The sequence below is a fragment of the Scedosporium apiospermum genome (genome assembly GCF_000732125.1).
Source record: "Scedosporium apiospermum strain IHEM 14462 chromosome Unknown SEQ_SAPIO_0110, whole genome shotgun sequence".
Classification (NCBI taxonomy): Eukaryota; Fungi; Ascomycota; class Sordariomycetes; order Microascales; family Microascaceae; genus Scedosporium; species Scedosporium apiospermum.
Window position 1 is genome coordinate 574,181 of NW_015971811.1, and position 13,270 is coordinate 587,450.

Consider the following 13,270-nt stretch of genomic DNA (forward strand, 5'->3'; position numbering starts at 1 on the left):
GCGAGGTAAGTTGCCTGCTGGCAGTGCTCCTGTCACGGATCTGGGTACCACTTTCTTGTGTTTCGGACTTGTATGAGAGCTTCAACCAAGCCTTCGGTAACCGGAGAGGGATAACGGTGCTGCAACAAACACCACTTGAGCGGCGTCTCCGTTTTCAGCTCGCTCCCCTGCGCTGATTTTACCAGACTCTTGGGTTCAACCCAGGTTCTGCTTGTGCTTAGTGGCTTCTAGTGTCCAGACGGATCCAGGGTTTGGAAGCACTAGCGTGCTCGTAATACCGCAAGTCTGACAAGGGCCGGTCCCGTTGTTTCTTTGCGCCAACCTCCTGGGCGTGTCCCAGAGGCTCGGTACGGGCAGCCTGAACTGCAAGTGATTTTACTTTTCTTCTTTTTATTTTATTTATTTATTTATTTTTTTCCGCCACATAAATTTCTGTTTGCGTTTGACTGACGCGCGGGGCCGCATGACCGGGGTCTTTCGAGGGAGACCGACCTGGACTCACGTACATGCGCGACTGATACGTGGTAGGTCGCCTTTTCTGAAAGCCTCAGAATCAGCTTCTTGGCCAGTCCTTTTTTTTTTCTTTTTTTCTGCTGGCGGGACCTAGGCCAGGCCATCCCATGCCACGCCCGGAAAAGCTTGTTGGAGGACAAGTTTTCCGAGTGATTGATGCAATTGGACCACGGGAGGCACTTTTTGACGGATCATGTCTAATTTGGCTAATGCCTTCTCCTCGTCCTGCAATTTTTATTACCAATTATAAAACCAGGACCACGTCGACATGGATGTCTGGGAAAATTATGGAGTACATTACCCATCTTCCCACACTTTGGGAAGCATCCCCAACGGCATGCAGATGTGGTCATCTTCGCTGACCCTCGTTCCCTAACATCTCCAGGATCCTCCTCTTCCCCTTTCTTCTTGCTCCGTCGGGGCTACCTTGCGTCATCCTTGTTGATGATCCCTCCCTAAGAAGGCTCGCTCCGTTATCTACGAAGTAATAGAGAAAACGAGAGAGAAAAAAAAAAAGGAACCAACCGACTGCTAGGCCGGGTTGGTATACCTCGGTATAATACAATGTGTCTCTTGATGGAAGAAGGGAAAGGGGGGAATGAGCGAGTCCATGCTTGCAGGTCGGGGACCTCCTCATCTTAGCCCTTGATGTTGCTATCTCGAACCTTACTTCTCTTCCCTCATTGGTATTCCTGCCCTTGTCCTCATCGCAGAGGATAACATGATCATGGCCGCATCCATTTGGAATGCTTGTCGAGGGCGATATAAGATACCATATTGATGAGGGAAAAGACGCCTCGCTATCTCCCCCCCCCGGGTGAAAGGCATGGGGAGGAGCGGAGGAGCGACTTCGGCGTCACTTGCTACCCACCCCTGCCCTTTCGTTTTGTTCTCTTTTTCCTTTTTGATCATTTACCCACATTCGATAAGGGTGATATTAGTCGGAAGCTCATGCGAAAGAAGGGCCGGCATACCCTCACTCTGCTTTCCCCCTTCTGCATGAAATATCTACCTGTATCTTGCTATTCGCCAACCGTTCAATGAAACCTTAGACGAAGCGCAAGTGCCGTGGATTCAAGTTCATTAGCGATATGACAGGAAAAACTCCCCGGAGTACGACATGACAGGTCAATGTCATATCTGAATTTGATACCATTTCCCCCATTTTACTTCTCCTCCTTCTCTTGCTTGCCCTATCACCACTCGTCTCATCCTGTCAGATTATACAGTACCTGTTCCCGGCCACCCGCTTCTTTGGGTCCGGACTTATAATTCGAAGCCAATCCTGATTTCTCCATCCCCCCATTTCGCAATACATCCCGGCGAAGTGGGAGAGCCCCTGTCCGGAGGAACTGGGTCTATCCCGTATCAGGTCCGGGGTATTTCCATTTTGGTCGGCGAAGTACTATTCCGCCGAGGCGATATCCTTGTCCATCCATTCCGCATTATTACTTCGTCCTTCTCTCGCCTGACCTACGCATACTTCGCACCAAGGCCAGAAGTTGTGTCGTTCCCAAAGGACGTTTTAGGAAACCTGTATATGTGTGGCATCTGCTAGGTCACGATTTTTGAACATCTCGTCTGTATCTCGCGTGTCCCCAAAACTTCCCAGCCAAATGGAATCTAACATCTATTTCCCACCCTACATGAACGCGTGGAGTGGCAGTTTTTCTTTTGTTCAAACTTTCCCTGGCGCCCGGTCGCTCGTCGTCCTCCCGCGCGGAGAAATCTTCGTCGTCTTGGCTAAACGTCCCCCTCCCCGGAATCCATCCCGCGCTCTTTGACCTCGGATGAAGTGGATGTGCGGAACTAAGGCGGGGCGTGAGTGATTCTCTCTCTGGCCAAAGAGACGGGTGCGGGAAGCCGTCTTGCGTTTGTTTTCGTCTATTCTTCCCCCCTCCCTCTTCTTTTTTAAGCGTAGGTATTATGAACGGCCCGACGAAATCATCATGGTTATAGTGGTCGCTGTAGGGAAGACACTGGAAGGACGAAGTTGCAAGTTTGTTTCTGTGAACGACTAATTTCCATTGGATAAACTTCTTGGTTCTTTTTCTTCCCCTTTCTCTGGGGTATTGTCCAAAGTGGTGGTAGTAATGTATTACAAAATAGAAAGTAGTTGATGCAGAAACAGTACCCCTTAACTCCTTGCGATTTCCCGTCCGTCTCTTTTCGTCTCCAGTGATGATTTTTTTTTCCCATCTATTTTTCGTAAGGCTTTCTATATTGTTTTCAAACGTCTTTTGAAAGTGGAGAAAACTTCATGCTCCTCTCCAGAAGGTAAGGAGAGAAGTCTGGAAGGAAATCATGGAGGTGATGCATTTTATAGGCCATCCATGACTGATCATAACAAAACAACTCACCGCCCCTAACCCCCTCCAAAAGAGAATCAGCAGCACCGTTTGATATATATCTATTCCTCTTACCAGCAGCTGAAAACTGGATTCTTTGACTTCACCATCTCCAACCGCTCAACAATGACCTTGCGGTGAATCCCCTCCATGCCCTCCGCAGCAGCGTAGCCAAGATCTCCCTCGAGGTCGTCCTCATCAAGAACGTCACCGTAGAGTTGCTGCGCTATGCTATTCGTCCTCTTCGAGGCCAGCGCCGCATGTGAGTACCGTCGAATATGCCTCGGCGGCGCGTACATGTTAAGGGCCGCCCTCGACGGACCCTGGTAGCTCATTCTCGGCCTCGAGCCGGTAGCAGGCTCGGACTCGGAGTCAGCTTTCCTCGGAGGCACTGGCCGTTTCGAATTGGGAGCAGCGTTCACAGAGACCTCATCCGGAGACCGGCCGTCATCGCCCGAGGGGGTCAGCTCGAAGCGGCCGGGATGGGGCATATCAGCTGGCGGCGGACTCGCGGCGACACCAAGAAGGTCGCCGTCCGAAACGGTCGTCGGCGCAGACGAAGCTACGGCGCCAATGTCCATTTCGTCTATCGAGTCGCGCCGGTGGGTTGAGCCGCGGCGGAATTCGGACGATGTCACGCGCATGGGCACCGCGACGGGAACGTCCACGAGGTCATCCCAGACGCAAACCTTGGCGCGGCGGGTGAGTTCGAGAGGGCCGTGGTCGGGCGTTTTGAGCGTTTCGACCACGTTCCACGCTTGGCCCTTCATAACGGCGATTTGCTTTGCGAACATGCGTTCCTTGAAATCGGGGTCGATTTGGAAGACCTTGCGGAGCTCGTACTGAGTTTGACTCCACCAATGTGTGGAAGTGAGGAGAGGAAGGAAGTGGTTTCTTGTCTTCTCCGAGAAAGGCCGACCGATGAGATCAACCGGAAGGAAGAGCCATCCGAATGGGAAGCTAGAGAACGGCGAGTTAGCAATGCTGAACATGAGCTAAAGGGGTAAGATGGACAAAAAAGGAGGGCAACAACTCGCCTTCTCCAAGCATCGGGGTGTTTCCATGGCCAAGACAGCGAGTTATCAATGGCGCCGATAGATATTTGCGGCTCCGCGCTGGAGCTGGACGGGCTCGCAGCCTTCATGGGACGTTGTGTCTTGTAAGGGTACGATGCACGTTCCGCCATTTGCGGTCTCCCATTCAGACTCACTGGCCGAGGCCCAACGGAGTCTTCCTCCTCCCCATCCCTTAGGTTCATTTGTATAGGTTCCGAGGTGATGGATACTTGCTGGGTCTCCCAATCGACCTTAACCATCCAATTATCCAGCCCTCGATCCGTGTTTCTCATGATGTAATCCAAAATGACGAGCTTCTCCAACTCTTCTCTAAATGACTGCTTCAAAGTTTCCGTCCAGACAAAATGGTTAGGCCCTGGTGAAAGAGCCTCCGCCGATTCCCCTTCACTGTCCGAGTCACCGGCAGGTGATGACCGGCTGGGTCGGCAGTTATCTGCCCATCTCCTCCTTCGCTTCCTGTGGGAGTCGTTTGTGCGAAATCCGGACAGATACTGATCGGGCCAAGGGTGCTCGCGGAGGAAGACGTTGGCATCCTTGAAGCCCTTAAGGAAGACCTGGAAGCTTCCGGGTTTGGAGGGGAGGGGCTTCTTCTTGCGGTAGAAGCTGTGTCGGTCCCAGAATGGATAGTGGAACGATTTAGATGAGAGGTAGACAACGTCGGTGTAGGGTACCAGGTTGGTCTGCAATTGGCAGTCTAATGTGTAGGCAGCAGCTTCACTGACGTACGACAGATTCGGAATGAGGCTATGATGCATGTTAGGTTGATTCGGGAGACAAAGAAATCCACACAAGAAGAAATGCCCTTATGACTTACCACGCTCGGCCAAAGCAGCAAGGGAAGAGGTTTCGGTGTATCCATTTATTCCACTTTGGGTTTCCGGCTGCATAAGGCTCTTCATCCTTCGGCTTGAAGACACCTACCACCTTTCCCGACGTATTCCGAGCGAAGTAGCTACCCGAGCTTCCCTGGGAAATCATCCGGGGGTGCACTCCTTGCTCAATAGCGGTCCTTACGCTATCGACAATTTCCTCAAACTCTTGTTTAGACATGGCTGCTTGGTACTCGGCAAGCTCTCCGGGTGTGACGGGCCGGATTCCTTCGGGAGATCGAAACACTGAGTGATGTATCTCTAACCGTTCCTCCTCGCCGGGGGTTGTGGCTCTTGTACGCTTGAACTTGGAAGCAATTTCATCGGCCCATTTCTCCAGTCTGGCATTGATAGCCTTCAAGTCGACGCCGGCGTTGCTTCCACGCCGATTACGATATCCGGACCGACCAGCTCCTCGGTCAGAACGCGCGTATTGTGAGGAACTATATTGGGCGCGTGGAGGTTGTAGAGAAGAAAAGCTCTGGGCGAGATCATCGTCATCCGAGTCATCGCTAAATCGGTCGGCTTGGGCGAGGCGTTCGTATCCCGTCGTTGCGGGGCGTGTGGGGGCCATCGTGGTAATGAATTCTCGAGGGCCTGAAGGTGTTGTCTAATGGTCTATCTGTCTTCCATTCCAGGTCAAGAAGAGCTCGGGGTAGTCGATAAGAGAAAAGGATGGGACTCGTCGGCGCTGCCGAGGAGTCGGCAAGAGAAGAGAACACGATTCTACGCGGGAATTAAAGAGAGACGAATTCGAAATTCAACGGTGGAATGTCTAGATTGTAGCACGAAAGTGTCAGGAACCTGGAAATCAGGGGCAGGATAGAGGGCACTTTATGGCCAGGGGCGAGGACGTACATAGTAGGGCGAGAAAGGAAAAGAAGAGGTATTTTGTAAACCGAGACGCTTGATGTTTATTCCATTATTGGGAGCCGAAAAACATTTTACCGTGGGGTTGCCGTTGATACGTCTACACTGCTGGGTTCGGGACTTCTCTTGATGCATATGAAGTCGGGTCACTGATCTCCGTCATGACCTCCTTTCCTGGTTGTTGGACTCGAAGCATCAGCGTGTTCAGTTGGACCATGTCATTGATGAATTAGCCGATGCTATCCCGATGCTTAACTAAGCTTCATAAAAGCCGACATCTGATGGACTGGGGTAAATTTTAGTGGGTCCTCCGGAGCCAAAGACAGTGGACTGGCTGGAATGACGTCGTCTCGGTCCACCCCACATTGAAACGTCGGGGAAGGTGAACGCCTCCCGACCGTAGCACACTGACTGACAAATCCTCACCGTCGTTATCGTAGTTTAGTTTATGAGAGCGAGCATACCTCAGTACTTCGTACACAATTTCGAGATGGGTGGTTTCACAAAGACACTCCTGCTTCCGTTATCCTTGAAGGCTTCCGTCCCGCATATACCCTTGCATTGGAGGACGCGATGGCCAATTAGGCCCTAGCAAACCTGCATCGGCCCTTGCTTTCACGTCTGGAGAGTGATGGTTCTCAGCTTCTTGGTCTGAAGGGATCTCGATTTATCTCGAATGATGCCACCAATGGCTCGCTAGACTTGTGCCGATCACATCGGATTCCGGTCTAGAGTCCATACGTTGGACGATGACTAGCGTAGCGATGGCCAAACCTTACGTATATATTACCCCTCCCCTGGATAATAGGAGAATATATATAATATATAGATCGACACATCTATGTAGATATGTACAACGCCGGTTTATGTGTCACGCGTGGTCGCTGTCGAGAAAATCCTTTGTGATTGTCGTCCATTCCGACCGCCCCGTTCTTTGTGTGTTGAATTGGTTGAAGAGTGTTGGGAATTGTCAACGACAAAGTTCCCCAAACCACCGACTCCCACCGAAACCCTCGAAGCTGTGTTTCAGACGGACTTCACAGAGCGACCTTATTACGATATCTGCCCATCTCTCCAATATCTACCAGCAATCGTCCTTCAAGGTTCCAATGATAGTGGAATATTGACAAACCCCCCTTCTTTTGTCGACATACGCCACGAAGAATCAACACTCAACTCACCATGACGGCTGAGGAAGAGGCCAAATCAGCCCAAGCTACTCCCAAGGAGACGACGGTGGAAGAACCCACCGATTCCGATGCGAGCCGGGGTCGAACTAAAGCCCGAGAGGCACCCCGAGCATCTCCGACAACCACATACCGCACCGGAACGGGGGAATCAAGTACGCTCCGTGGCCGCACCCGATGGAGATCGACTTCCCCTCTCGTGTCTCGGAACACAAGCGCCCAAGGGGTCAAGACGCCTGCTCGCGGGTCTTCTCCTAAGACTAGACGACTGATACGGATAGCGATGATGAATAGACGGCGGAGCCGAAGTCCGTCACGCTCGACGGACCGATACTCGAAGAAGGGAAGCACAAGGAGACGGAGGAGGACCAGGAGTCGAACTAGGAGTCGGGCTCGGATGGGTGAGGTGTCCAGACATCAAACCTCCACACAAAAAATGGAAGAATAACACACTCGAGAATGGTTCCAATAGATGAAGGTCAGAGCGAAGCTGAGGGTCTCTCAACAATACCGCAGGCCATCATCTGCTTGAGTATCGCTTGAGACAAAACTGGAGGATAGTCAAATTGCTGGATGAGGGAGATGGTGGCCTGCTTCTGCCATTGATTTTACGATAGCACCATCTGTATTTGTATAATAGCGGAGTACTTTGGGGACAGGAGCCATTCAACGAAAGACACAGATCATTGATCAATGATATTTATCGAGCGCGGGCTGGGATGTTTGGTTGGGCGTTACTTTTGATATTAAAAATCCACACACAGATTGGCCTTCCATGAATAGGGAAAGATTTCGTTAACACGAATACAATTTGGATGGCTTGGGACCGGAGCCTGGATATTGCTATTGCTCGTAACTCAGACAGATATCTGCGTGCAGGCTCGGTCTGAGCTCGGTCTCAACTCGGTCTAGGCGTCAACAGAGTCGGCGGCGGCGGGCACAATTTACACAATCTCGTCTTCCTGAAGCCCGGCAGGGGCACTTCTGAGCGTGGGAAGTCGCGACTTGAAAAGTTGGAGTTGGTCGCATGACCTCACAGTGTGAAATTCCTCTTACGGACGGGTGGGCACTGACAAATTACTAGGCAGGTTCTAACGTTAGGCTGTTAAAGGCGTGGTTTTAGTGGCTGGTCGCGACTTCAGGTAGCAGCCTGCCTGCCTAGCCTGGGCTCCTGCCTTTAAAACTTGCCCCACACTCACAGTGCAGGATGGAACAGGCTCGTCTCACAGGCGTCTGCTCCTTCCCTGTCACGAATCTCTTCATCAGTTTGGTGCATGTGGTAAAGGGCGATGGGGAAAGGAGACCTCGTCCGAGGAAAGAAGTCCCGACATTTGTCCTTGACCGATCATTGATAAATCATCTTCCCACGTTGCTGTTTTCCTAGTTCAATTGTTTCTGCAAGACAAGCCATATCCGTCAAACTAACACTCCTCACTTGCTGGTTGGGCTCAGTTTCAAACCTTCACTTTCAGCCCTCTCTCTTTGTCATTGGATCATCATTATCTGAGGCGACTGCCATTCACTGAGCTGCCTTATCTCCTTGGCTCCAAAACCTTTGTTTCTTGGTTAAGAACTTCGTCAACTTTGCAGGACGCTGCATCGGATTCACTACACCAACCACACCCCAGCTCATCTCGTGTAACTGAGCCTTGGTCACAGCTTAAACCTGCTCTCAAATTGCCCGAAAGTCAAGGCGGTCTTTCAATGCCAAACTAATCTCATTTTGCTATTCACGAACTTCTTGGAGACTTTCCATCCCAACTGCGACTCTGGTGGTTTGCATTTGCTATCTTTCAACCACCTTGTCTGCCTTGTCTGCCTAGAACCTTTTCCGTTTCTTCAACCGCACAATCGGCGTTTTGGGAGAAAGCTGATGCTAGGTGCCGCCACTTGCTCCTCGACGGGCAACGCGTTTTCGATCCAGCCACCAAACCACCAAACCCCACCAAATCCAAATCCAGAACCCCGCGAACCCTGCGACAACGCGACGCTTAAGTCCCTGAATAGATTCCGGCCTCCTGATTTGGCGGAAGCCATCGTGATAGGATCTATGTGATCGATACCTCTTCGCAGTTACCAACTCGCCCCTCACTGGATCGCCGCGTCGCCTTTCATCCTGCGCTTCGAATGCACCGAGCGCGTCGAGAATTCACACTTCCCGGCAAGGCAGCCCGGTGATATCGCTATGCCTTCTCCGAAGCTTCCCAATGGTACTGACAACCGATCCACTTTTTCAATACCTGCCTCTTCTACACCTGACTCGCTCATGACCCCTCGAGCAAGTGCCTGGGTGCATAGTCTTGATCTAGAGCCCTTACCTGGCTCGAGGCCCACCCCTCCCTCGCAAACCCCCATCTCTGCTCCATCGTTGGCTGCTCTGAGTGATGCTTACAGAGATGAACCTCAAGGACGATCGATCTTTGTACCACCTACGAATCACCAAACCAACGGCTCCGCATCATGGAGCCCCGCGGCGCTTCTCGATCCTCGGCGCGCTGGTCGACCGCAGCCTGCGCCTCGACGTCAAGGCCTCGGCTCGTCGCATTCCCAGCCAACCCTCTCGGCTGAGCCGTCGTCTCTCTTCTCGACACCCGGAACCTCGAACGTCACCGACTCTACTCCTGCCAATAGCACTCCTTCTCTGACCCCGCGCTCAGACGTCCCATCTGACATGACCCAGCAATCGTTCGTCTTCAACTTTGACTCACCAGAGCCTTCTGCAGACCAGGCTACACCTATCGCTACCCCTTCCTCCACTGCTCCGGGCATGGGAAATATGATCGAACGCATGAATAATGTGCAGGAGCGAGCCTTCGTTGTCCCACCATCAAAAAAGCGGAGGATTGACGATGTCGATGCCTCCAACGGGAAAAAAGCTGTGATAAAAAGTGGCGGCGGCATTCTGGGCGAAGCCGTTAGAAATCAAACTCCGACCCATGGCGTGCCTGCTTTAAATAGTAGGGCGCAGACGGTCGACTTGACGGAAGGTAATGTTGCTTATTCAACTACCCTTATATCTTGACGTGACTAACACTCTCCCAAGGTGATGACGATGTCGAGGTGGTCCAAAGCCCCCAGGACGAGGAAGTCTGCTACGGCATGCTTAATGCGAAGCTCGTGTGCTTCAAGGTGCCTTCTCCGAAGCCGGGAGCGCTAAGTCTCTTTGGCCCTCAGTGGGTACCACTTGTCAAAATCGTCCTGAAGAGACTCTCGGGAGATAAGACGACAAGGATCCAGGCTTATGACCATACGAGGGAAATCATTGGCAACGTGGACCCTGACACATCCGCCGGACTTGCAACGCTTCTAGACACGACCATGAAGATACGCACGGACTGTCGAATTCCCTCAAGGCAGAGGAAGGCTGACGAAATACCGGGAGCTCCGATATCTAGAGCTTACCCCATAGACCTTGTTCTCTACGGCCCGCTCAAGCATGCTAAAAGCGTTGGGAAGCACCTATCTAGGTACAACTTGCAGCTTCACAGCCCTAAGATGGTTCAGAACGGCATCAAGGTGTTCAATCCCCACATACAAGAGTACAAGCCGCCGCCGCAAAGGACCTATGGTGGCCCTCAAGGTAGTAGCTCCTTTGCTGTACCTACTCTCAGAACCGTGGAGGAAGTCCGGAACGAAGTCATGTCAGTCTTCGACTCGCTCGCAGATACCCAGCATCTTCCGGAAGCTCCAACTCCACCCAGCGTCCAAACCCCGCTTTTGAAACACCAAAGGCAAGGCCTATACTTCATGAAATGCAGAGAATCACTAGAAACCGTAGAAGGCACGGGTGGCAGCATCCCGTCCCTCTGGAAGAGGCGAATGAACGAGCACTTACAAATGGCCTACGTCAATGTCATTACTGGCCAATGGGCAACTCATCCACCGGAGACACGGGGGGGTATCCTTGCTGATATGATGGGTCTCGGAAAGACGCTGAGCATTCTCGCTCTTATCGTCAACTCTCTTGATGAATCTAAGAAATGGGGCGTGAAGACTCCGGTTCAGCCAAAGACTCCAAAGCCCCACGGCCACGGCCACGGCCACGGTCACGACAACAGTCACAACCCTCCAGCCCAAGGACAAGCTCTAGGCCTAACGCGGCTCGTGAGGAACACAAAGACTACCCTACTAGTCTGCCCGCTAAGTACCATTACGAATTGGGAAGAGCAGATAAAGCAGCACATCAAACCGGGTGCCATAAAGTACTACGTTTACCATGGGGCCAACCGTATCAAGGACTTGCGTAAACTGTCCGAGTTTGACCTTATCCTGACTACCTACGGCTCTGTCTCGAGTGAGCTCAGTGGCCGCAAGAAGAAGAAGCAGGGTCCGTTTCCCCTCGAGCAGCTGGGATGGTTCCGGATCGTCTTGGACGAGGCGCATATGATTCGGGAGCAGTCCACGCTTCAGTTCAAGGCAATTTGCAGGCTCCAAGCTGATCGTCGATGGGCGGTGACGGGTACTCCGGTCCAGAATCGGCTTGATGACTTGGCCGCTCTGCTCGCCTTCATCCGCCTAAAGCCGTTTGATGATAGAAGCAAGTTTGTGCACTACATCGTCGAGCCTTTCAAGTGTTGCGACCCGGAGATCGTACCGAAGCTGCGCATTCTCGTCGACTCGGTGACTCTTCGCCGACTCAAGGATAAAATTGACCTCCCACCACGGACCGACCAGATCGTCAAGCTTAATTTCTCTAAGGAGGAGCGGTACATATACGATTTGTTTGCCAAGAATGCCCAAGATCGCGTGCGGGTGCTAGCAGGGCATGGCATAGAAAAGGCATTGGGCGGTCATACGTACATACACATATTGCGAGCCATTTTGCGCCTCCGACTTATCTGCGCCCATGGCAAGGATCTCCTCAACGAGGACGATCTCGCCGCGCTGCAGGGAATGACGGCTGAGACGGCTATTGATCTCGATAGCGACGAGGAGCCCGATGATACGGTTTCACCACTGCCGGAGCGAAAGGCATACGAAATGTTTGAGCTTATGCAAGAAACGAACAATGACTCGTGCATAAGCTGCCAGAGGAAGTTCGGGGCCGATGATAGCGACAATATTGAGTCGGAAGGGCAGGAAGATCTGATGGGCTATATGAACCCTTGCTTCCATCTCATCTGCCCCTCATGTGTCAAGTCGTTCAAGGAGCAATCGACAGCCGCCATGCAACCCCCAATGACCCGGGGTCCCTGCCCTGCCTGCGGTACTTGGGTTCAAGTTTACCTGGTTGAACTGCGACGGTCAAAGACAAATGTGGAACACGATGGAGGACCGGCGATTAAGTCTAAGAGGCAGACCGGTAATGGCACTAAGAAGACGTTTGAAGGATACTCCGGCCCAAGTACCAAGGTCCGGGCCCTGGTAGAGGACTTGCTAAAGTCCAAAGCTGAAAGCGACATGCATCCGGACGAACCACCGATCAAGTCCGTCGTCTTTTCGGCGTGGACATCTCACTTGGATCTCATTCAAATGGGTCTTGATGCGGCTAGTATCGTATACACCCGACTAGATGGTAAGATGTCGAGGCTGGCTCGCGCAAATGCTATGGACAAGTTCCGTGACGACCGCACGGTACCCGTCATCCTCGTCTCCATCATGGCCGGCGGTCTCGGGCTCAACCTGACGGCGGGCAGCAACGTTTACGTCATGGAGCCGCAGTACAACCCTGCCGCCGAGGCTCAGGCGGTTGATCGCGTGCACCGTCTTGGACAGAAACGACCGGTGCGTACAGTCCGGTACATCATGAAGAATAGCTTCGAAGAGAAGATGCTTGAGTTGCAGGAGAAGAAGATGAAGCTCGCGTCCCTCAGCATGGACGGGCGGGGGAAAGCCATTGACAAGGGAGAGGCGGCGAGGCAGAAACTCATGGATCTGCGAAGTTTATTCAAGTGAAGAGGGAAAGGCGGTGGTATGGCTCGACGGCGGCTGGTGGAAGAAGCGTTATATATGGATGAGGCTTGTGGGGAGAGAGCGCGGGAAGAGAGAGAGAGGTGGTTTGGGGAATTGGGGGTTATCGAGGTTATGCATCTTTTTCCGTTCTGCATATATTTCCTGCAGCATCGACACATTCCCGAGGCATTTCATGGTCATTTTTTAAGCATTGGGGGCGGTTGGTAGGGGAAGGGAAGGATTTGGTGTTGCTCCTTTTCGATATTTGTTTAAAGGGGAAGCCGTGGAGTTAGGCCAGATATAATATCCTCGTTTGTTTTCGCTTGTTCTTTTCCTTATTCTTTCTGAACTGAGGGCGGGGGATGAATGTTACACGGACAATGCCCCTTTGTGTGGCACACACATCCCGGCTAGACTAGAGGGTTGGCTAGACGGAGGAGAGGAAGGAGGTGATCCAATAGATGGCTGATAGAGAACATTACTGTAATGATTTCTATGAACTCTTATGAATTCTT

At 52.1% G+C, this 13,270-nt stretch overlaps 3 protein-coding genes across 3 annotated transcripts; 2 read left to right on the top strand and 1 right to left on the bottom strand.

The window, feature by feature from the left end:
• Positions 1 to 2,932: 2,932 nt before the first annotated feature.
• SAPIO_CDS7124 (Phosphatidylinositol 4-kinase LSB6) lies at positions 2,933 to 5,380 on the bottom strand (the record flags this gene model as incomplete). The annotated part of the gene is made up of 3 exons (XM_016789042.1): positions 2,933 to 3,703; positions 4,072 to 4,681; positions 4,752 to 5,380. The coding sequence occupies 3 exons, from the start codon at positions 5,378 to 5,380 to the stop codon at positions 2,933 to 2,935; spliced, it is 2,010 nt and encodes a 669-aa protein (XP_016640869.1).
• A 1,478-nt stretch (positions 5,381 to 6,858) lies between these two features.
• SAPIO_CDS7125 (uncharacterized protein) lies at positions 6,859 to 7,247 on the top strand (the record flags this gene model as incomplete). Its single annotated transcript, XM_016789043.1, has 2 exons — positions 6,859 to 7,089; positions 7,158 to 7,247. 2 exons carry the CDS (start codon positions 6,859 to 6,861, stop codon positions 7,245 to 7,247), a joined length of 321 nt encoding a protein of 106 aa, XP_016640870.1.
• A 1,801-nt stretch (positions 7,248 to 9,048) lies between these two features.
• On the top strand, positions 9,049 to 12,758 carry SAPIO_CDS7126 (SNF2 family domain-containing protein; the record flags this gene model as incomplete). The annotated part of the gene is made up of 2 exons (XM_016789044.1): positions 9,049 to 9,850; positions 9,907 to 12,758. The coding sequence occupies 2 exons, from the start codon at positions 9,049 to 9,051 to the stop codon at positions 12,756 to 12,758; spliced, it is 3,654 nt and encodes a 1,217-aa protein (XP_016640871.1).
• Positions 12,759 to 13,270: the final 512 nt, after the last annotated feature.